At 42.3% G+C, this 25,359-nt stretch overlaps 1 protein-coding gene and 2 pseudogenes across 3 annotated transcripts; all 3 read right to left on the bottom strand.

Moving 5' to 3' along the window:
- Window positions 1-450: 450 nt before the first annotated feature.
- Window positions 451-3,059, bottom strand: LOC148037309 (hypothetical protein At1g04090-like). Of its 3 annotated transcripts, none has more exons than XR_015690629.1 (4): window positions 2,984-3,032; window positions 2,763-2,851; window positions 2,504-2,588; window positions 2,231-2,365 (listed from the first exon to the last, which is right to left on the bottom strand). XR_015690629.1 is itself a non-coding variant. In XM_087676219.1 (3 exons), exons 1-3 carry the CDS (start codon window positions 3,007-3,009, stop codon window positions 738-740), a joined length of 1,743 nt encoding a protein of 580 aa, XP_087532345.1. In that variant the 5' UTR covers window positions 3,010-3,059; the 3' UTR covers window positions 451-737. The 3 variants fall into 3 exon arrangements, 1 of the variants encoding a protein (XP_087532345.1); XR_015690630.1 differs by having other exon boundaries at window positions 2,970-3,006; XM_087676219.1 differs by lacking the exon at window positions 2,504-2,588 and having other exon boundaries at window positions 451-2,365; window positions 2,984-3,059.
- A 10,191-nt stretch (window positions 3,060-13,250) lies between these two features.
- On the bottom strand, window positions 13,251-14,062 carry LOC148037308 (mitochondrial adenine nucleotide transporter ADNT1 pseudogene; annotated as a pseudogene).
- Window positions 14,055-15,795, bottom strand: LOC148037307 (endoglucanase 25 pseudogene; annotated as a pseudogene).
- Window positions 15,796-25,359: the final 9,564 nt, after the last annotated feature.

The following is a 25,359-nucleotide window of genomic DNA, read 5'->3' as shown; positions in this document are numbered from 1 at the left end:
AAATCCGAAACCTACCTCCACCACTCTGCTGGCATTAGCTTATAGACCAATTTATCGATCAAGAAGAAAAGATTGAAACAGGCCATTTGGAATCCTCCACATCATACCCATTATGTAGGTTCACCTTCATGCCAAGTGCCCCTACCTTTTCCTAGCATTAAGATCTTTTTGTTTTTGTTTTTGTTTTTTGAGCCGGGTGCCTAATCAGACTCAAAGGTGGAACCCTGTGCCACTAGCTTATGATTAGTAAGATCTCTTTGAGCTACGCTTTCAGATCATCCTTTGTACCCTTGCTTCTTACAGCACATCAGCCCCGACCCCACCCACACTCAAGAACACCCATGCTACACAAGAATTGCAATTTCAAACTCAAACAGAGCTCATCAATGAATGTATATACCCATTAGGTACCAGGTAACTCCCAAGATACCAATAAAACACCTAGGTCCGTACCAAACAAATAACCTTAAGAAAGTTGCGATAAGAACTGCATAAGTCCTGTTTACAGTTCACCCACCTGTGCATCAGAAGGCAATCACATATTCATTACTACTCAGTATATATTGTAAAGTAGTAGGTCAATCAAGCTATTGGTGTGCACACCAATCACATTGTTGTGTACCATTCTATATTCAATAGACCAAAAGTTAGCAATGCATAACTTTTGACAGATGATGGTCAATGATGCTGTTGAAAACATGAACCAATGAAGAGCAGTTGCACTTTACACTCAGAAATCAATGATATTTTACCCTCTCATCCCCTGCCCAGTAATTTTTATGTCTGGGACCACTGGGACCTTGCTCACCTGATAGCTCGTGAGGTAATTTGGTGACCAGTGTCTCCAATGATCTTCTTAATTTACCAGGAAGTTTTAGCAATATCTTGTCGAGCTCAGCTCTTGAATTGTACTGAACCTTTGGACCCCACTCACATGCATAATGTAGCCATACAGGTTCCTGTGGGGCGCTAGCAGGATCAACTGCATGCAAGTACTCTGCTGATATAATCTGATAGTTTTTCCAGGCATCCAGAAAAAGTGTACTTTTCTCAGTGTCATTACGAATCCCAACTCCGACTCTGTTGTCTCCCTGCAGTACAAGCCCTGGATGTGGATAGCTTGCATGGCCATGTCGAGAGGCATAAACAGCTGGCTTGTTACCATGGACATATTCTAAGGCTGAAGCTGGCACCCAGTAGCCACCACTATGTTGTGCAAAATACACTTTCCTCAAATGCCCAGTGAAGTTACTAACCCTAAGTGTGATATGTTCCCAGTCAGATACATGTTCTCCAATTTTACCCAGTGGAACATCAATCATCCCTAACTTGGCTATAGAAGGGCCGTTGAAGGGATAATATATCCATACTACCAGATCAGTAAAGGTCCCTCCCATCATGGGCTTTACTTGTACATATACTTTGGCACTGGTAAGGTTTCCCTTCTTCACAACTTCTGCAGTTCCATCATTTGGCAAATTAATCCAGTACTCACCATCATCAGCTGCATTCACTGGCAAATTTGAGCCATCAGAAGAAATTTTCTCAGTTGAAACCTGACCTCTTCTACAGAGCAATGCTCCTTGTTCAAAGAACCAAGATACTGAAGAGGGAAGATAGGTCTCCTTTGGGTGAAAGAAGAAAACAGGACCAAATGTGGACATGAGGGCATGAACTTGATCAAGGGTGGGCATGCAGCTCAGTGTCGGAGCAGTACACTTCAAACAGGAGACATTGATGTCAAATGTTGAGCCTGAAGGGCTATTGCTGCAACAAAACGTACCAACTAGAACAGCATTATCATCTTTCCCACATCTAGCTGGATATGAATGCCAAACATTGAATGGAGACTTGCTACTCTTACTAGACCAGATCATGTCACTGGTTTTACAACAATCGGTAAGATCTGCATGCACGCACATGACTTCCATTAGACTGGGTTTCTCAGCTGAGTCTGTGACAATGTAGCCTAGTGGGCTATAGCCATCAGGAGGACAGGGCAGCCAGAAGTAGCCATTGGAAGTGTGATTTGCTTTTGCAGTACTGCTGCTCCAAACCAAGGTATAATCCACAGGGGCTGCAAGAGCAGGTTCGTGGGCTGTCGTATTTCCATCAGCGCAATTGAGATTCACTTCTGATGATGAGGCTTCCTTGGCAACCAGAACGGATCCATCAATTGAGCCTGTGTTTGCTTGCCCATAGTATCCCAGGCAATGATACCCAGCAGGGATGTTGATGGGCTTGAAGAAAGATGCCTCTTGAGGGCTAATCACGCCTGGGCAGGTGCTCCATACCTCGTCAAATGTGGTAATTTCGACCAGGTCCAGCCCCCCTATGCAAATATGGCCTGTGGCAAACCCTGTGCCTAAAAGCAAGAAAAGAAAAAGCATAAGATGATTTGTGGGATGAATGACACAAGAAGGTTTGGACAAATTCCCACTAGAATTTCCATATTGTGAATTAGTACAGCACCATGAGCTTCAACAAGCGAGGGACTGCATACCTAGCTAGGTATGGTCGGGGGTAAGTGTCGTCAGCAGCTCATGATGTTGAACACTACAGGGGAAAAGAAGGGAAAAAAGGCCCTTCTGCCATGGGAAAATGTCAAAAAGTTCGTGTGAGAGTGCCTCTATCAGGTTCTTAGGGATGGGCTTGATTACATTCAAAATTAAACTAGCCTGCGAAAGGGCCTGATTAGAGGAGTGTGGGGTGCGCGCGCGCGCGGGAGAGAGAGAGAGAGAGATTTATATGTATATACATACCGAAAGGCCAGTCTGAAACAGGAGATGGAAGACAAAATGGTTGTAAGGGGCGCTGCACCAGATCGATCGCATCGTCTCTCCTTACCCACCTGCGGATATTCAGAAGGACGAGAGCCTTACGCTCAGATATAGTCGAGTCTTAGAATCAGATACAGTTGCTCAAACTCTGTTAATTTGAGAGAGAGAGAGACACACACACACACCCACCCACACGCCCGCACCTGATGGCTTTTCTGAAGGCTTTCATGATGCGGTTGGAATGTTGGGAGTGTGGGGAGGGAGTGAAGTAGGTTTTTTTTAAAGGGTTGCGGAGCCTTTCTAGAGGCATTTTGACTTTCAAGAGAAGGCAAATATTTTTAAAACCTTATTATCGAAAGGCAAGTAAAAAAATTTGCTGTCTTTTACAAACCTTGCTCTAGAAGGGTAGTTATGGTATGCATGCTTGGTCATTCTTGCAAGCACGGTTGATTGTGAGAGGGGTTTCTCCAAAATGAATCATATCAAGTCCAATGATCGCAATAGATTGTCACTCGAGAGCTTGAACCAACTCATGTTCCTTTCATACAATGGTGCTAAGGACCTTACAGATGTTGATTGGGATGCCATCTATGCAACGTGGGATGGATTAAAAGCTCATCGCAATGTTAATGTGGTAGCAAGAGAGTTGATATAAGAAAGTATAAGTAATGGTGTGCTTTGATTGTATTGCTATTTCATTTGAGACTATGGATGATTGTAGAGCTATTTTGTTGCCTTTCTAGACTATCTTAATTGATGGAGCTTTAGCATCAACTTGACATTGCAATTTTATTTTTGGTGATAGCATTATAATTTTTTTAATGCTTAAATAATTACTCATATATTATACTAAGTTTTAAATATTCTATCATCATATCATATCGGCATTAGATTTTTCTAAATTAATGGACACAAAAAACCAACAAGATGGCTTATATAAATGTCATAGTTATTTATTTATTTTCTCAAATACTATTCTATTAGCTAGAAATGCAAATTTTAGAATACATGTCTATCGAAGGTCAAAATTTTGAAAAAGCCCTTCCACAAGAAAGACACTTGTTCACTAGCCCTTCAATGGAAAAAACCTAGGGGACTTGCAAAAAATAAACGATGGAGTGAAGTGGATGATGGGTGTGTCGTAGAGACACAGCACGGCATAGCGTCCCCGAATGCCAGGTAAACCCAATTTTCTTTCGAGGTTGGGGAATAATAAACACAGCTTCGTCCTTCCGCTGACAGCCTTTTGGCGTGTGCTACTTTTGTGCAAACTGCCCCTGCTTTTTGGTGGGATGTAGGTGGTGAATTCCTCTTACGACAATGCCATTTAGTAAGGGTGGTTACACACAGTCTTGGACGGGTGGATTATGTGCAAGTTGTCCATTGCTTTGGTTATACATTAAACTTAGCCCAAAAGTTATACCAAAAGAGACTTGGCCCATTGGTAATAAGGTTGAGGTGTGTGGGGATTCAATTCTTGTTATTCATGCAATTCCCTTGTGCATTGGGTGCGCCCGAATTTCAGGACAAGGGAGATCCCTGCCCAAAAGTGTTCGCCAACTGCGAAAATCGGATCCAATGACCTGTTGGCACGTACTGCAATGGACGCCTCTTTTTCCACCTCCTATCTTGCCTAGTGTGTAACCGGCCTAAGTCTAGTAAGTAAAGTAAGATTTTAGCTCACTCTTCACAAAAAAACATTTCTAATTAGTATATACAAAGACTTTTAACTCAAAATTTTTATGGGATTTTTTTATCGAATTAAATGTATTTGAAATGTTTAAAGCAAAAATGTTTGTTAAGTCTATGATTGTAAATATTTTTTGAATTTGAAAGAATTTTTGTAATTTATTATACATTAAATCTCGATTTTTTGTGAACACTGCCCAAGTCACATGGGAGTCCCATGTAAATTTTGAAGACAAGGATGAACCATCCCTATGTGGGTTAAAGAGTTCTGTGTACACAATAAATGCGCATCAGCAACCACCATCCATGGAGAGAGAAAGCCTTCATCTGAGGAGAGAGAATGTCAAGAAGAGGAGCAAATGAGAAGAGAAACGAACGATAGAACACCACGTCATGTTAAGTTCAAATAGTTAGTGTCCTAGCTCTAAGTTACATGTTGCATATTTTGACTTTTTTTCTCTATATACAAAAGGATCACTTCACTTTAAAAAAAGACTTTGGAATAGTGTAGTACCTGTTTGCATGTGGCATGACCCCATGTGAGTCAAAATTGATAAAACTTAAATGGTATGTGGATATATGAATAGAAATTATTGTTTGTATTAAAACAACATATTATCATTCTCAAAATTTTATTGCCCTCCTTTTGGGCTCATTTTAAAGGGTTGTTTTGCTAGTTGTGTCAAGAAGAGAGGATATACCAAATGCTTTTAAATGGCCATAAGTAATCTATTTAACTTACAATTTGCTAGTTGTGTCAAGAAGGGAGGATATAACACATGCTTTTAAATGCCCATAAGTAATCTACTTATTTAACTTACAATTTGCTAGTTGTGATAACTGATATTAATGAGTAAAGGTAAATATAGTTACATCATGAAAGTTATGCCCCTTACCAAAACATAGAGTTTCTTCCAAAACACTTTAAAGATCCAGTGCGAATCCTTGAGTTGCTTCAAAACTAGTAAAATCTCATCCTTTAGTAAACCTATAGCCTCCTCAATGCTCTTGAAAGTGCAAGATCTGAACACACATGTATTCCTCCATGACCAGATAAACTTCAAGGTGATGGCAGATAGGAGACTAATCAGCCTCCAAGTATCAACATCCATCAAGCCTTGATCACCAAATAAGACCACTGAAAAGCTCAGCATGTCATTCAAATTTGCTTTTCTAATCCTTTATTTCACTTTCCTCCAAATAGGCCTCACTTGTACACAATCCCAAAAGAGATGTTTATCAGTCTCCATTGCTCTCTTGCACAAAGGACATAGAGGGGATATTTGTATTTTGTCAACTAGATGGCACCTGAGAGGGAGCTTCTTAAGCAATAGACGCCACCGAAATGCATTCAGTCTAAGAGGCGATGTAGCCACCCAGAGTCTTAAGTCTCTTCTTCCAAGTTCTAAAGCTAGCCATAGGGGACTCATTCTTCCACTTAGATTGCATAGAGAGGAATATGGCATTGGAGGGGACTAACATCCCGTAGAGATTTGCAATGAACTAGTGACTTGGCCACAAGGCTAACAAGGTCCTTCAAAACTTAGTCATCTTTTTTGAATGGTGAGGTCAGCCATGATGCCTTTAGATGAGTCATAACAGACCATAAGAAGTCAAGCTCCTTATTGTTTGACTCATATCTAATCCACATAGAATCAGTTTGCATCCAAGAACCTTTAGTATTGTCCCACAAATTGTCCCAGATTCTAATTTCTTTATCGTGCACCACTTTTGCTAGCCTATTGTTTCTATGTATCGAGGCACATTCTAGATCATAAGCAAATGAAGATAACCACACACTTCTGGAAAATGAAGAATCACCATGCATAGCTCCCTTGGAGGACCAAGAGGAGTCAGTTATCAGTTCTTGCCACTTAGCAACCAAGGCTTGAGCAATGTCAAACTGGGGAATTGATAACCTAAGGTGAGGGTAGGAAATAATATCCTGCCACAATAGATTTAGCCATGCACTACTTTGAATCTTAGCCCTCTCAATCCAAATTTTTAGTAAGATAGTCTAAGGTTGAGATGCATTCATCCTCTTGAGAAGAGCTAGAGATAGGTTGAGGGATTTATCTGCCAGACTCTCTAGTCCAACCCCCCCCATTCTTCCTATCTTATGTGATTAGGTCCCAGCTGATTTGAGACTTAGATCTCTCCCCAATTCTAAACCATAAGAGATCCCACATTAACTTCTCAATTTTGCCCCAAGTAGACTTACTGAAAGGCATCAGTGAAGCAATGTATACAATTGCATATGAGAGGAAGGTCTTATTCTTCCAGGTTCTGGCAATACAAACGTTTTGTCCCAATCCATGTTAATTAGTACAGGGTTAGTCTGTAGGGCAAGAGAGTAATCCATTGAGAGAATCAAATTTAATACCACATCATGTATCTTTCTTCCAAATACAAATCCATATTGCCTCTCATGGATAAGCTTGGCAAACAAGTTAACCCTTAAAGCCAAGGTCTTGGCCATAGCTTTATAGGTAAAGCTTAAGAGAGTGAATTGTCTCTAATTGGTCACCTTAGTGCAATCATGGGCTTTAGGAATAAGTTTAATCACCCCACTATTGAAATCTACATGCATTATTCCAGTATTCCTCACATGATTCATTAAGGTCACCAGATCATTGCTGCACGAGTTCCAAATTTTTTGAAACAATTCAGCAAGCAGCCCATCCTTTCCAGGAGTTTTCCCAAGTTTCATGCTAAACACTGCAATTTTAACCTCCTCCACTGTGAAAGGCTGATCCAGCAAAAGGGCCTGATTAGGAGAGATGGAAGTCAAGTCTTCCAGAAAAGAGCGAACATGTTGCCCATAGTTCAAAGGAGTGGGAGGAACAGTCCCATCACTTACAATCAAATGGTTTTTAAAAACAGTCGAGATTGAAGTATCCACAACCATCTTTCCATCCAGAATTTCAGCTATGGTTTTTTTTTTCCTTAGCTTTCACTTGAGAGAAAAAAAACTTGTTGGGTCCATCACCACAGACTACCCACTTACCCTTTAACTGAATCTTAGTTGCTCTTATAGCTTCTTCTTCAAGTATGCATCACATGGCTCACTTGCAAGGGTAGTGGTGCACAGATTGGATGCCGTAAGCGTGTGTAGTGAGCGTCAAAAGGTCCCCAAGAACAAAAGAACTCTACTTTTTGCACACAAATCAATGTAGAAAGCATGCACGACATGAACAAGAGACCAATTGGGTGCAATCTCCCCCATGCCTTGTGTGAGCACTCCACAAAGCATGTATTTTATGTATTAATCATCTTCAAGCTCAAATAATAGCCCAAATTACAAAATAGCACGCTTTTGGCTTTTGAGTTTACTTTTGTGCCAAATAGAAATAAAGCTAATGGGCGCCCAAGAAGTCAGGCATACCCAAGTACAATGTCCAAATACAAATATCTAAATCGTGCGCCCATGCGCATACAAAAATAATAAATAAATATCAAACGCCTTGATAAATAGGCGCGACAAAATATAGGCACCATGCCTAAGGTATGCGCCCATTAAAATATTGACGATAATTTGAATACACGCTATCCTCCAATGCTTTCCACTGCCACCGCTGCTATCTCTACACATCAACTGAAGCATTCACAATCGTTAGTAAAATAATACAATTAAACCGACAAAAGTGAATACCTAGTAGTCTTCAACTACATAAATAAATTAATTGGTTAGAAATCAATCCTAACCTTAATTTATCACGAGTGCGCACTCTAAACTCATAAACATTTATTAATTTAAATATGTATTTTGCGGAATCACCCGCTATGGAATCACCCATGTAACACTAAATTAACAAAACGCCCGAAAAGGATAGGCGTCCCCATCGACTTCTCACACAAAGAATCCACTTTGTGTATGAGCCCTGGTAATAAAAGTTTACGGAATCCACCGTGGCACAGAATCCACCCGCTATGGAATCACCCATGTATACACTAAATTAACGAAACGCCCGAAAAGGATAGGCGTCCCCATCGACTTCTCGCACAAAGAATCCACTTTGTGTATGAGCCCCGGTAATAAAAGTTTACAGAATCCACCGTAAAACCTCACGAAATCCACCGTGGCACGGAATCCACCGTGTAATATGCCTCCTGGCATCAGGCAGCTAGGACCAAGCTTCTAGCATTGGTAGCCGCTTCCAAGGTCTTCTTTCTTAATGCCACTTTATTCCTACCATAATCCTTCGCAACATGAGTAACTGTATCAAGAGACCTTTTCCAAGTACAAACAGGAGAACCTTTAGCAGCTCTGCTCCAATCATCCTCAATCCTCTTAACAAAAGCTTCATCATGTAGAAAGGGTGCATTCAAGCAGAAGGGTGGCGGCCACTCATTGTTTTCTTAACAGTAGAGTAAGTCTAAAGGAGATGAGAATTGGTACATGATGATCAGATGGCATCACTCCATCCAACAACCTATACCTCACACCATCTCCTATCCACCATGCACCACATGTAGCATATATTCTGTCCAGCTTGCTACCACGCCAAGTGCGCCCAATATGTTTTTTATGCCAAGTAAATTGTAATTCACCTTTTCGGTCAGAGACCAAGGCAATATCCCTTAGTTCACAAGCATTTTCAAAGTGCTGCTAGCTCTCTTTCCACCAAATTCATGGTGCCATTGCCACAAGATCTATCAGTGCCATATAAGGTCATGTTCCAATCACCCCCCACAAGGCCATTCAATCCATCCAAATGCTGTTGCAAAAATTCCCATAAACTAGCTCTTTGATTAGAATTAATAGGGGCATAAATCAAGCATAGCAAAAACACCTTAGTGTAGTAGGAGACACTGATTCCTATACAGCTCCCATCACCAGCTTTAAAGGCCAAACCAGGCAGCTCATCCTTGACTAGCATCATGGTGCCCCGTCTACCTCTGGATGCAATGTTAAAGAAAGTGCTATACCCATCAATCACAAATTTGCCACAGCCATCCTTGCCCAACTTAATCTCCTACAAGGCAATAACATGAGGTTTATGCTTTTTAATTAATCCATAGGTCATCTTCTTGTGAAGGTCAAAGGTAAATCTGTGCACATTCCAAGTACATAATTTTAACTTAGAGAAGAGAGGTCCTCTCAGAGTAGTGAGGGAGGATCTTCAATAAATCCACAACCATCCAAAGGAGCATATACATTTCTGTCAACCAGAGGATTCCTTGCAAGGCTTTTGATCGAGAGCTTAGAACTCTTTTTCTTGTCACCCTTTGAATCCATCGACTTGGGGGGCATATTCTCCTTATCCTTACTAGTAGAGCTACTGTTAGCAAAACCATATGATACCTTGCAGCTACGTGGGAGTTCCTTGAGTGGTGAGGTCATGGCAGCTTTGCCCACCAACTCATTTTGTTTGCCAAAATCCGTAGGATGCTTCTCCAGCTTGTTGATACATTTGAGCATCCTAACTAGATGGCGGAGAAGGAATTTCTTTATCAATCTGCATGCCTTTGCTAGGCTCAAAGAAGTTTCCACCTGTTTTATTCTTAGGAGTAGCATTAGCTTCTTTGACTGGATTCTTAGATAGGCAAGCCCAGGCAAAATGACCACTAGATTTACACAGATAGCAAGAGTCAGGGAAGGCAAAAAATTTAACATTAAGTACAATTTCCATACCATTAGCATCTTGTAAGTGCTGATAGTCAAGAGGAACATTCCTACGATCCTAGAGTATGCAGGCGTGACAAGTCAGCCTAAGCATCCCCCACAGGGTTGCTTAAACAAAACCTTGCCCATCGTAGCAGCAATAGTAGATGTCTTCTCCACCAGCCAAGGAGGCATATCAATAAAATCCACCCAAATAGGGCATTCATGCTGCAGCACTCCATCTAGGGAAAAGAAAGATGCCTAGGGCTGTAATGAAGGAGACCTAGGAGAGAGAAGGAGAGAAGGGAGAGATTGCAGAGAGGAGAGAGAAAGAGGGTGATGAGGAGAGAGAAAGACTAGGAGTAGATAGAGAAAGGCAAGAAGAGGAGAGAGAAATGGCTGGTAGCCATGGAAGGATAGGGAAGAAGGTGAAGAAGGTGAAAGGACATATGTATATTCATCAAATGGTGCCTATGCAGTGTCCCTTACACCTTTTATACTTAGGTCAACGTGACCTAAGTATTTCCCCTCCATTACAATCCATCCCCACTCAAAATGAAGTTTTTGTCCTAAAAAACAAAGATCGAACTTATTGGTATAGCCAAGTAGTGGGCTGCAGAGTACTACTCTGTACAGCATTACAAGTGGCAAAAGATAGTGGGGGGGTTCTTGGCATAGACCCAGTAAAAGATTGCCTAATTGTCAAGAGTAGTACTAGTCTATGCAGAGGGTCAAGGTCAGCCTGTAGCCACCCGGATCAAAAGGGAAAGTGGTATCGCTGCCATGCATTGGATCAGCTTCCATAAGGTCAAAGTCAAGTATAGCTGGAAGCATGATTAGCATGACTGAAGCATATGAGGCTGAAGTCACCATTGCATGGACTGCATCAGCCCCTAAGTGCTGCATCTTCATGGACCCTGCATTCTTAGTGATGTCCAAGCATTTAAATTGCAGGTCTGTGGACTGAAGGGGCTCCCGCATGGGGTCATGATCATCCAAATCCACATGCTGCCCATGGTCTTCTTTCTTGAACTGAGGTTCTTGTTGTGGACCCATACCAAAATGGTCTTCAACAAGATCTTCTCCATCCTTTGCATCATAATACTCTAATACCAAGAATATTTTGGCAGTCTTTGCCCTGCATGTGGCTCGATGATTACAAGATATTGGCTTAGCACATCCATAGCATAAGCCCGCAGCATGCAATTCCTGTATTGTATCACTAGTAAGGTGTCTAATGCGTTTAGCCTTAGATAGCAATTTACACACCTGCTCATCACCATTGGATAGCTCAGTAATAGTTCTAACATGCTGCTCATGGTCATCTTGCTGCTCATGTACAACAGATGGTTGTCCATGCTCATGACCATAATGCTCATGCTGTCCATATGGATGGTCATATCAATGTGGCTGCTGCTCATAATGATATTCATGCTGTCCATACTGCATATGGTGATAATAGTCCTGTTGCACATCAGAGGGACAATTTGGTTGAGCATATGCATTTGCTTCCACTGATGTTTGCTGCTCATGTACATAAGCATGCTGCTCATATACAATAGATGGCTGTCCATGCTCATGACCATAATGCTCATGTTGTCCATATGGATGGTCGTAGCAATGTGGCTGTTGCTCATAATGATACTCATGCTGTCCATAATCTCTATGAGAATGCATGTCACAAAAATGTTCATGCTGCTGCCCAAATACATCTATTTGATGTTGCCTACTACCAAAACTTTGGTCATATTGTTGCCCATAAAGATGCTGCCCAAGATTGCATGATGACTGTCCAACATGACTACAATGGTGTCCTTTAAGTATGATGATTGGCAAGTCCATGAGCATAGGTATCGGCATGATGTCAGTCATAATCACTTGCTTGCCGCTCCTGCATTGCATCAGGGTCTCCATGAGGCAGCTGCCCATATGGTTGTGTGGCATAGGAATCTCCATATGCATGCTGCTGATAGGAACCATGTTGTTGTCCATAGGGACAATGTGGTTGAGTATATGCATACATGTTGCCTACTAATGTTGCTCACTATTGCTTTAAACTTCAGACCACGTAAGCAATTGTTACCCACTATTGCTTCAAGCCTCAGAACTGCTGCTCACTGTTGCTGCAGATTTCAGACCACTTAAGCAACTGTTGCTCACTATTTAGGGCTCACAAACATATTCACCACTACTGTTTGCATTCAGAGCATCTTCATTCAATGATGACAATTGAGATGCAGTCACTGAGTATTTTGCAAGTGCATACAACACACTGTTATTGTCAGAATAGAGTGTTTATGGATCAAGCATCAGTATTCACTGCTTGACTCTGCTATTCTTATTTCGCAGGCTGCTGCTGTAACTAATGTGTCCAGCAACCAACCTGAAATCTACTTCAGATTTGCCAATCTCCCTGAATATTCACACAGAGCCTTCAGAGAATGCCTCTAAATGTTGTAACTTATGTGTCTACATATATGAACTGAATGCTATTCACACAGAGCCTTCAATTCCAACAACCAACCTGCAATCTACTTCAGATCTGTCAATCTCCCTGAGTGATGTAAAGAGACTGTCAAGAAACCTTAAAGCTTGCAAATTTGACTACTAAGATTCACCTTCTTTCCAGTAGAACCATCATTCTTGCATTACTCTTAGTCTTGTCAGTCTCTGCTCCAACTATGCCTGATGCATGTCCTTTTCTGATAGCATCTCAAGGTCTATCATGCTATCAATAGCTGTATTCAGGCTTGATCAACCTATTCAAAGGTGACCACTACTAAAGGTCATGCTCAGATAAACCAGGTTTGGTCATACACAACCAACACATCACAAGCTTAACATTGTGCCAAATCAGTTTTAAACTGAGCATCAAGACCCTCACTCAAACGGAGGATTAAGACCCTGGAAGCTCTGCCACTGAATCAAGAGTGGACAATAATCAGTCCTCTTCCTTGCAATACTTCTCACACAACTTCTTTCATTCCCTTAGCAAAGTGAGAAAGTCCTCAGCAGCTTCATTGCACACCTCTGTCTCTAGATGGTTGTATTTCAAACTTTTGCATGCATACTCATTCAAATCAAGGGCCCATTTGTGACAAGCTTTACAAACATCAATGTTGCACCCATACACAACCCCGTTGACATGCCACCACTTCTCTTCCAAGTTCAGAGACCTAATCGGAGATTCGAAATTCTACACCGAGAAGATCTTTCACCACTTCATATGTCACAAAAGCAAGTGCAATTGAAGGGACCACCTTGACAGAATTAGGAAGCAAACCCTTGTATAATGCACCAAACCCCTTGTTCTTAACTGTCTACATGAATGCATCTATCATGCCAGTGTATTGCACAGGAGCTTTCAACTGACCATCTGCTATTATGACAACTGAAGCATCTTTCCATCCTACCATCTGCATCCTTCTACGTACCACATCTAAAGGATATGCAACAGTCCATCCAACTGTACCAATTGCAGCTCCATACCCAAGCTTTGTCAGCACGCTTAACTCTGAACTTTCTCCTGACAATGTTTCTTTTTCACAATGTAGTCCTTGAAAGACTCATAAATAGAAAATTTCAGTCCCACATAAGGTATCACTCCAATAACCAATGGCATCCAACCTTTGTACAAAGCCCTCGGCCCCTCTTCTTTTACAATAGTTGATGCATCATGGAACATTCCTCTATAGCGTGCAGGTGAATCCTTTGGACTGTCAGCCTGCCCCGGACCATGTCCATTGGATATGTAGCAGACATAGCAATTATACCCGCACATGCACCAGCTCCCAGCCGCAAAACTGGTGTGAGTTCAGCATTGTCCTTATCCGGTTTGTCTTCTGTACAGCCATAGAATTGCACTTGAATCTTGCTCATAGCTATAGAACTTTACTGCAAAATTGGGTATAATTCGAGCACAATTTGTTCCATTGCCTTTGAAGAATCCAGCAATGCCTTCATTTTGCCAAATGTATTTCAGCCCTTTATAGAGCAGTCCATGTCAATTTTGAGGGTTTCAATCTGTTGTGGAAATACCACTTGCACTTTGAATTCAAAAACAGAAATCCTCATCCAAATAGCCCAAGGAATTGTAGAACTACTCTGCGTCAGGGATAGCCCTCACATACCTTCCCCTATTGGTTCGGGAGAAGGCAAACAACACCTTAGCACCATGCACAAACTTGAGTGAATACACACAGTTGTCTTTAAAAACAATTGTGCAGCTGCCATCTCAGCAGCCAAGTCAGAGCAAGCACCACATGAATACACTGGACGATCATAATCCATGTCTTCTGGTTTCTCCCAACAGTAATGGTCATTGGGGGTTGTCCCATCTTTGGGTCCACCTGCACCCACTTGTCCATACAGCTGACTGATACTTAGTGCTGAAGCATTGAACATCTTGAGCATGTAATCCGTTCCCCTATGGCTTCATACTTTGCACTATACTCTATGACACTCCAGCTCAGAATTGTGATAGTGAAGGCACTAGGAAACCCAAACTTGATATTGTCACCAGCATCATAGTAACCACCCACTAAATCCACACTTGCAGCCGATCCATCTTTTAGACCTGAATTCCCCCTCTAGGAGATGTTGTTATGCTTGGGTAGTTTGCCAGATTTTTGTGCATCGAAGAAAAGAAGAACCTTGTGCAAAGCTTGCAAGTAATTGTCCTCAGGAGGTGGCACTGGATGATGATGCGGCACTGTCTTCACAATCAGAGTTACCAAGCCTGAAATGAAAATGGCAGCCACGAAACTACCTACAACATAGCAAAACAGCTTCCTGCTGCATACCATACAGCCAAGATCCACATATTTCTTCTTCTTCTTCTCGCTTGGCCCTAGAAGCCAACTCTGCTGTGTCTCCTCCAACCTTTGCAAGGCAGCTCAGTCCATGTCCAAGTTCCGGCTCCTGTCATCATCTGTGGCCATGACAAGAACGACAAGTCTGTCAAGGACCTCATGCTGCTCCTATTCGAGACTGCCTTGTTGACCTCTGGGTTCAGCTTGGATGATCCCAACACCTTTGGAAATGGAATCCACCGCATGCTGAAACTGGGATTGAGCATTGACGAGGACAATGTTGGTGCTGTGGGTAGGAAAAAGGACAAGGCAACTAGATCGGTGCCAAGTTCTGGGAGTTTATGTGCTGGAACTCCAGAACCAGACACTCCCTCATCATGCTGAAAAGAAGCAGTTCATGGGAAAGGAGCAAAACAACCTACTACGAACAGTGTAGCTTTGCTACCAGCACCACATGGTACTCCATCACTGCTTCATACAACTCCTGTCCCTGCTGTACCTCAAGGTTGAAAACGAGCTATCATTTTTGTCTCCTTGCCTCCAGATTTGGCCAATCCTCCTACCATGGCTCCTATGTGTCTTCAAGAAAGATGCCAACACCTTGTGGTACTCCATTAATTTTCCTTATAGCTCTTGTACCTGTTTGACTAGGGTTTTCTCTCTCTTTTTTTTTGAAAACTGGAACTAGATGTGAGAAAAGAGAAAGGAGAAGGGACCAAATACCTAAGCTCTGATACCAATTGTAATGAAGGAGACCTAGGAGAGAGAAGGAGAGAAGGGAGAGACTGCAGAGAGGAGAGAGAAAGAGGGTGACGAGGAGAGAGAAAGACTACGAGTAGAGAGAGAAAGGCAAGAAGAGGAGAGAGAGATGGCTGGGAGCCATGGAAGGACAGGGAAGAAGGTGAAAGGATAGATGTATATTCATCAAATGGTGCCTATGGAGTGTCCCTTACACCTTTTATACTTAGGTCAACCGGACCTAAGTATTTCCCCTCCATTACAAGGGCAAGACATAGACCAAATCACCATGGAAACCAATGGATGATGCCAACACCCAATCCCTTTCAGCCTTGGATCCAAGAATGACAAGGAAAAAACCCTTTCCAACAAATTTGTATTGGAATAGCAAGGCATTGCCCTGATATGTAAGCTCAAACCATCTGGAGAATTCCTCCTCCAATGGCTCTTTGCCAAGAAAATACATATAGACATCAGTAGATAGTAAGGTAGCATATCTCTACCTCACTCTGTCAATTGAGATCGTGACCAATGATTTGTGCACTCGAGCTCCCTGTTGAGCTTGAGTGCATGTGAGAAGTGAGCTTTTGGAGCAAGCTTTTGAGTAAGCTTTTTTTGGCAACCTCAAGTTTTATTCCACATAGTCCAATTGGTCCTCTTTTTCTTTTGGGTATATTCAAGCACCAATGCTACTCCTCCATTGCCGCCACCACCTCCACCACCACCACCACCACTAGCACCACCACTGCCACCACTACATCTTACTCTCCTTCTCCTCATTAGAACCATAACCAATTCTCCTCTCTCTCTCTCTCTCTCTCTCTCTCTCTCTCTCTCTCTCTCCTCGTATGTTGGTGACCAACCATCGACATCTCACTCCCCTCAATAACATTACTACCACTAGCATTGCCACTACACCACCACATCTTACTCTCCTTCTCATCAGAACCACAATCGATTCTCCTCTCTCTCTCTCTCTCTCCTCATATGTTGGAGACCAACCATCGATATGTCACTCCCCTCAATAACATCTCTCTCTCTCTCTCTCTCTCTCTCTCTCTCTCTCTCTCTCTCTCTCTTCTTGGAGACCCACAACATGCATCTCCCTATCCTCCTCCCCCTCAATAATACCTCTCTCTCTATCTCTCTCTCTTTCTCTTTTTGGTCCCCAACTCTCTCTCTCTCTCTCTCAACACTAGTAATTCTCTCTCTCCTTAATTGCTTTACATCACTACATTAAGCTTATGTGATTAATTTTAATAATATTATCACAATGTTAGTAGTCGAATTACACATACACATGTGATATCACACTTTGTATACATTCATATCCCCCCTCTCTCAATCATTTGCACACATGTTATAATTACATCATAATGGATTACTACTTCAATTGTGCACACATAAGTAAAACCAGATACACTTACACATCTCTCACACACACACACACACACACACTCATATGTTGGGGATCCACGAAATGCATCTCCCTCTCCTCCTTTTGAATAACAATCTCTCTCTCTCTCTCTCTCTCTCTCTCTCTCTCTATATATATATATATATATATATATATATATATATATATATATATATATATATATATAAAACAATACATTAGTAGTTCTCTCTACTTAACTTATTTACATCACTAGATTAAGTTGATGTGCTTAGCTTTGGTAATATTATCACAATGTTAATGGTTCAATTATGCATATATATGAGATATCACACTGCATATACATTCACATCTTCCCTCTCTCCCTTATTTACATGTATTTTATAATTACGTATTGATGTGTTAGTACTTTAATTATACACACACAAGCAAACTATAAACACATCCACTTACACTTGCACATTGCTCTCTCTCTTTCTCATTTGATTAGGCTTACATATGGATTGAAGTTATGCATTTGTTTACAATAGACACAAGCAATTGCTTTACAATCTCCATAAAATATAGCTCCATATTAGTTTATTACTTGTAGATGTTATTCCTTTCAAGAAATTTTCATTTTAAACTCTAGACTTTAACAATCAAATATTTTAATATACTGATATATTTCACATTATATTGCATGAACTTACTATAAAAACTACAAAAAAAATACTAAATCCACAAATGCATTTGCAAGTTAGTGAACTACTATGTGCAAAGAAAATGAACATATTTCTTGTAAACATTAAATATCAATCTAGATGTCCATTGGTGCTGGAGGGTGAAATGGGTGTTCTCTAATAAACTCCTAGACTCCCCCATGAAAACATGCTAGCTCAATCAAACATGGAAGTATGTATTCCAATACAATACTATTGAAGGATTTTCCTCGGTCAAGTAGGAAAGCATATGTTTGACGAGGATGGTATCCATGGGATTTTCTTGAAATGTAAATGGATACGTAAAGGAGTTAGGTGGGTTATGATGTATCTTCTTTATGCTATCATCTACAATAGTATCATTATAGGGCTAAAGTGTGGCCAATCAATATCATCAAAACATTTTAGAAATTGTGGCTTCACCTTGACTCCTTATCGAATAATGAATTACGAAAAGAAATGCACTGGAGGTATCACTTTCCTATGATCAGATATATTCTCTTTAGAAGAAGACATAAAAGTGTGACATATTTTAAAGAATACATGTGGAATTACTTACTGGAATCTAGATCCTTATATCTCTTGCATATTTTTTCATTCAAGTATGTTTGGTATAATGCCTTCTCGTTGGAGGGGAATTCACCTTTAGGCAATCGAGGAAGATAGGACATCTCCAATATAACTCCTCATTTCATTGTACTGCTCAATTTGGCGATCCTTATATACACTACAAGATATAGGCCTTATACCGATGTTAAAAGTGACGAAAATGCAAATAACAAAATTTGCCCCCGTCGTCGCAAAATGCATCGTTATTGGCAATGCCATAGAACAGTCGGTATCAGCATCGCTATCAGCATCGGTATTGGCGTCAGTATCAGTGTCGCAACGCGATGACGGGGGCAATACTCACGCTGATAGCGACGGTTTGTGACGAAAATAATGATGCCAATAACGACGCGAGCAGTAAAATTTGCAACGCTAATAGCAACGGTAACAGGGAAAAAAAAATTGTGGCAGGGCCACATATAGCACTGTGTGCTTTATTAGAGCCATACAAAATAGTTTCTGCACTATGTACAATGGGCTTGCAAACAAAAAAAAAGTATACTGAAATCATAACACTGATATATGAAATAAATACATGATCGCATAATAAGCGATTGGTACAATCATGACAAGATATCACTAATATATAGAAAATGTCTACATAGATCAAGTGACCAAAAAATAAAGGTGTGTCAGCTCCAGGGATCCAAGGACGAGCTACATATCCTCGCCCTCCGAAAGCTCGTCCCGCTGCAAAGGAGCATCGAACGGACTGTGCAAAAAAAGAAACAACAACACATCAGTCCACCATACAATAATGCATTCTAATTAAACATGGTAACTACGGACAAGAAATATGAGTGACTTACAGGGCCGCCGCATCTATACACTCGGTCGATCAATGAAGTGAGACTGTGCATCTCTGCATGTCGAGTCTCAAGGTCGGTCGGATCACGATTTGTAATAGCATGTTGCAAAGAAAACAAAATGCTAACTGCTAGAAATATGATTGTCAGTACAAAGGATATTGCAAAAAAACAAACAAGCAAAACAAAGAAAAACTTACAAAGTCCTCCAAATATGTCCTGTGGCCGCCTCCCAAGATGATGGACCACTCCGGCCTCGAGTCGTGCCCTCGTTGCCTCGTGCTGCTGACTCCAACGTCCTGGAGAATTTGTAGCCTCCTCCCTTAGTCGGCGCCAGTTGTCCGCATCTAACCACTCGCGCTTTGTAGCCCCACTCTTGATTGCCTTGCGTACGTCGGATCGTCTGTGTGATATATATGCACGCATGCAATCCATCATCCAGCTCGTAGAAAATCTATCTATGGAGGCTGGAACCGGAAACTCCTCATGCAAGGATGCTACTATGTAGTCCTTGCTCCCCTCCGATATGTTCTTCCAATGATCTAAGATGTTGTGCCGAAAAACTTGTTGGCATAACTCTCTCATGCGAGCCATTGCCCTCCTCCCCTCATCATTCATGATGATAGATCCTGACATATCATCGACTAGATATGCATATCCCCCTGGGGTCTACCTATGTGGGTCCTCTCCCATCTGTGTCCACACTCCTAGGCATATCCAGGAGACCCCTGTGCATCCGGTGTACCGACCGGGGTAATATCTCTTGGAGTGGCACCCATAGGGGTGCCACCTGCTGACGGCTGAGCAAAAGCCTGAGTAACTGGAGTAGATGTCCCTACAGGTGTGACAAATCTTGGAGGTAACACAATTCCAGCTGAACGATGAGACGGAGACACCGCGTCCGTGGCTCCATAGCATCCAACTGAGCTTGAGCCACGCTTCCTAGAACTGCCACGAGAGCGAGGAGTCGCACCTGTATCCCGTGTCGACCATGGGCTCACTGCATCCGTATCTCTGCAGCATCCCCCTGACCCTGAAGCACTCCCTCCCTCTGGCCCAAGTCTGGAGCGTCGAGCTCGTCTGCTCGAAGCTGAAGCATCCGATTGCGTTGAAGTAGATCTAGCAGAGCGCCCTGACAAAGTCCGAGACAACTCCTGGTCTGCCATAACTCTGAATCTCGCGATCTGGTCTGGAGACATGCGTATGAAGATATCCTGTAATTCCTCATCGCTAATCCCTCGACTCATCCTGATAATGTCACCTGCACAGACAAAAAATGATGTTAGAATAATCAATTTAAATCATACAAAGCACAATAATATAAATCCTAAAAAAAAGATCTCACTTAAAATGCATATCTTATGTACCCTTATAAGCGATTGGTCAACGAATTGAGTAAGTGGATGCTCCAAGTATGAAGTATCCTATGGTCCCATGTTAATCTCCTGACACAACTCCGCATACACTGGAAGGTCGATAGACATGTCACCACAAAAGGATGAGTCCACCTCGTTCTCAAAGAATTCTTGGACTCCTGTATTTCCATCATTGTTAGCCGATGCTGGCTCCAAGCTTTTGGTAGACTCCACCCCTTGCAATATCGATCCCTCTATTTACATATTGTCTTCATCTATGCTCGAAACATTGCTTTTATCATATACTCTAGCACTTCGGGGAGTTGAAGGTATAACATACCACCATTGAGGTTGTTGGGGGTTTGGATAGAAGATTACCTATTCATAAACATGTACAAGAGAGTTTAAACCATTGTGATATGTACCATGTCGTAATACAATTAACAAACAAATGAGTCCATGCACCTGTTCATAATGGGACGGCAACACAAAGGTGTCGCGCAAATCCATCCATTTTTTTTCGGAATCTATTTCGAGAAATCCAGATAAATCTCGTCGAACTGTTGCTCCAGCTCCTACAAGTACCACTTTGAACCACTGCACATCGAATAGTATCATGGAGAAGCTATGGTAATCCACCGTAACAATACTTTGCAAGTTCCCAAAATACTCTATCTCATCCACAACCGTGTTTGGATCCGTTGCTCGTCGCCGGCTCTCTTGCTCGAACCTTGTCATGATACCATAGTCCATTGTGGAGCGCATTTTGTCAATATGCTCCACGCGAAAATGCCGTCCGCGTGACCATGCTGCACTATATATTTTGTATTGTACATTGAAACACTCAAATTAGATGTCGCATATAAAATTTAGATACGACAAATCCTAAATACCTAATCACCTTTGGATTACATCCCCTCGAGAATTCCCACTCCTCCATTGAGACCTCTGTCCCTTCACGAGATGCTACGGTCAAAGCTCCATGCAACCATCGCGTTGACATGAACGGCGGCATCTCCTCCATGCCCTCGAGATATCGAATTGGTCGATGATGCGTACTACGTCAAAATTCAGCTCGCGCTTCCTCTTGATCATGCCTAGCGATCTGGTACTTAGCGAGCCACGTCTCCATAGAGGCATGGCGCAACATACAAAAGCGATTCACCTTCTCCTCCATTGAGGCATCCATTCTTTTTTCTACTCCATTTCCAACCACCACATCTCCAGTCAGTCTATCATCGTCCTTCAGCGACCATAGCATTTCGTTGTCTGGATCCACCGTTGGTAGCCATTGTGAAATATGCACTAGCGCCTCAGACACCAACTAACCTTCAGCCATGCTACCTTCTGGCCGAGCTCATTGTCGCACAAAGCCTTTCAGGTTTTCATGAAGCGCTCCAAAAAGAACATCCATTGCGTATGGACAGGTCTAGCAATCTCCACTTCATCTACAAGATGCACAAGAAGGTGGATTTGTATCGTGAGCATGCTGGTGGGCAGGTATTTCTCAAAGAGACAGACCGTCTCCACTGCTTCCCGCCTCACGGACTCAATAAAGGACGTTTTAATCTCCTTCTGTGAGATCCATTGCACTAAAGTTGACAACCTATAAATGGCTCCGCGTATTTCTAGAGTAAGACATCCTGCGATTGCGATCGGTAGTACAAACTGCCAAAATGAGAAAGCATTATGAATAATGGCTACACTCCAAATAGCAAAATGTGCATGCTAATTACAATCCATTCGTAGTACAAACCTGACATATCTTATGCTAGTCATGGAATTTTAGCCCTGATAATTGGTCATCTTTAGAAAATGTAGACCTGAGAGAACGCATCATACCCATCGGAGTGCAGATAGACTTGACTACTTGCTTCACAATGCGCTCTTCTTTAGTGGACAATACCCAAGGAGTGCGAGGTAGTTGCACGCGACCATCAACACTCGACTGCGGCCAAAGTGCCTCCATCTTACCTACCTCCTTCAAATCCATTCGTGCCCCTATAGTGTCTCTCTTTCCTGTGATGTGATCCCATAGCAAGCTGCCCACATTCTTGAAAATATGCATGGGATCCAACAAGTGGTTGACCTATAAGTGGATCCAATATGGTAACTCATAGAAAACTGAGAACCACCGCATTCTGTTTGGATGTGATTCCGCGTGGACCATTTTCAGCTCGTACCAGCTTGCGGTGTTCATACCTGTTGGAGGTCGTCCAAGAAAACCTTCCCTGAGTTCATGATCCTCTGGCAAGAAAGCAACATGTCCTTGATATACCATCTTCTTCATGGTTCGTGACCTTCGGGAGTCTAACTGTGGCCCGCACAATGGACATGCATGATAACCTGAGGTAACCAGACTTGTTCCAACACCACGACCCAGTGAATACAAGCTTGAACGAGATAAAATATAGATATTACCAATGAGAACGGAGGCCTATTCACTTGAGCACTCTCCGAAACCCGGAAAGTCATGCATCATCCACATGAGAATGGCTCGAATATTGGCTGACCGCCGACCATCGCGCCTACTTATATCTTGCATGGTGACCCCCTCCTCCCACAAAATCTTAAGCTCATCGACTAATGGACGAAGTTACACGTCCATATTTTTGACTTTGTAGCGGCCGGGGATAAGTAAGCTAAGGATGAGATGTCCTTTCTTCGTAGAAAGCCATGGAAGGATATTGTAGTTGACAAGGACTATAGGCCACACACTGTAAGAAGTTGAGCGTAGACCGAATGGGTTCATGCCATCCATTGCAAGACCGAGCCGAAGATTCCTTGGCTCTCGAGCAAAGCCTGGGAAGGTAGAGTCAATGTGGCTCCATGCGCGTGAATCCACTGATATTCGTTGAACTCCATCCGTGGACCTATTCTGTGCATCAGTTTCCTAAGAGATCTTGTGGTGATGCTATTTTAGTTTTGCGAAGCATATATATGAATGATGTTGTTTTAGTTTTCTGTATTTGTCTTTTTAAGAGGAGATTGATTTTTATGGAATATCCAAAGTTATTTTTGGGATTACATTATGAAAAATGAATGTTTTTCATACTGATAGGCTAATTGCTTTCGTTGTATATTTGCATGGTGGAGGCTAGGACAAGCCCCATGTATGAGAGGTCTCTTTGCAAGAAGAACATTATGCTAGGAGGCACAAGTATGCTAGGGCTCTCTAGCCATATATCCCTTAGGTTTGTTGAGGATCGGCCTAACCCCTATGAGCCTAGGATGAGCTTATTGTAAGGTCCAATATGGCATTTCTCTCTTTCTCTCCCTCTCTTATTTTCTCTCCCTCCCTCACCCTGACCCTCTCTTTCTCTCTTTCCCTATTAGGTTTAATGATTTTTCTCTCTTTTTCTCTCTCCTCTCTCTCTCACATATTTTTTTGTCTCTCCTCTCCATCTCTCATTTCCCTTTCTCTCTTTCTCTCCCTCTCTCATTTCCTCTCCCTCTCTCACCCTCACCCTCTCTTTCTCTCTTTCTCTATTAGGTTTAATGATTTTTTCTCTTTTTCTCTCTCCTCTCCCTCTCTCATTTTTTCTCTCTCCTCTCCCTCTCTCATTTCCCTTTCTCTCTTTCTCTCCCTCTCTCATTTCCTCTCCCTCCCTCACCCTGACCCTCTCTTTCTCTCTTTCCCTATTAGGTTTAATGATTTTTCTCTCTTTTTCTCTCTCCTCTCCCTCTCCCATTTCCCTTTCTCTCTTTCTCTCCCTCTCTCATTTCCTCTCCCTCCCTCACTCTGACCCTCTCTTTTTCTCTTTTCCTATTAAGTTTAATGATTTTTCTCTCTTTTCTCTCTCCTCTCTCTCTCTCTCATTTCTTTTTCTCTCTCCTCTCCCCTCTCATTTCCATTTCTCTCTTTCTCTCCCTCTCTCATTTCCTCTCCCTCCCTCACCCTGACCCTCTCTTTCTCTCTTTCTCTATTAGATTTAATGATTTTTTCTATTTTTCTCTCTCCTCTTCCTCTCTCATTTTTTCTCTCTCCTCTCCCTCTCTCATTTCCCTTTCTCTCTTTCTCTCTTTCTCTCCCTCTCTCATTTCCTCTCCCTCCCTCACCCTGACCCTCTCTTTCTCTCTTTCCCCATTAGGTTTAATGATTTTTCTCTTTTTCTCTCTCCTCTCTCTCTCTCATTTCTTTTTCTCTCTCCTCTCCCTCTCTCATTTCCTCTCCCTCCCTCGCCCTCACCCTCACTCACACCCTCTCTTTCTCTCTTTTTCTATTATGTTTAACATCTTTCCTCTTTTTCTCTCTCCTCTCATTCTCTCATTTTTTTCTCTCTCCTCTCCCTCTCTCATTTCCCTATTATGTTTTCGTCTCCCCCCTCTCCCTCTCTCATTTCCTCTCCCTCCCTCTCCCTCCCCCTCTCTTTCTCTCTCCCTCCCTCTTACTTTCCCATTTCCTCCCTCTCTCATTTTCTCTCTCTCTCTCTCTCCCTCCCCCTCTCTTTCTCTCTCCCTCCCTTTTCCTTTCCCATTTCCTCCCCCTCTCCCTCTCCCATTTCCTCCCTCTCCCTCTCTTTAATTTCCCTCTCTTTCTCTCTCTCTCCCTCCCTCTCCCTCTTTCATTTTCTCTCTCTCCCTTTCTTTCTCTCTCTCTCTCTCTCCCTCCCCCTCCCTCTCCCTCTCCCATTTCCTCCCTCTCCCTCTCCCTCTCCCTCTCCCTCTCTCATTTCCTCTCCCTCTCTCAATATATATACACAAATTATATAAAAAAAAGTAAGAGAGAGAGAGAATGCACTCCCTCCCTCTCCCTCTCTCATTTCCTCCCCCTCCCCTCCCTCTCCCTCTCCCTCTCTTTCTCTTTCTCTCCCCCTCTCTTTCTCTTTCTCTCCCTCCCTCTCCCTCTCCCTCTCTTTCTCTCTCATT

Source organism: Lygodium microphyllum, chromosome 4 (genome assembly GCF_053477565.2).
Source record: "Lygodium microphyllum isolate KBCC chromosome 4, Lygodium_microphyllum_v1.1.10, whole genome shotgun sequence".
In the NCBI taxonomy this organism is placed as follows: domain Eukaryota; kingdom Viridiplantae; phylum Streptophyta; class Polypodiopsida; order Schizaeales; family Lygodiaceae; genus Lygodium; species Lygodium microphyllum.
This window is presented reverse-complemented; position numbering and strand designations above follow the sequence as displayed.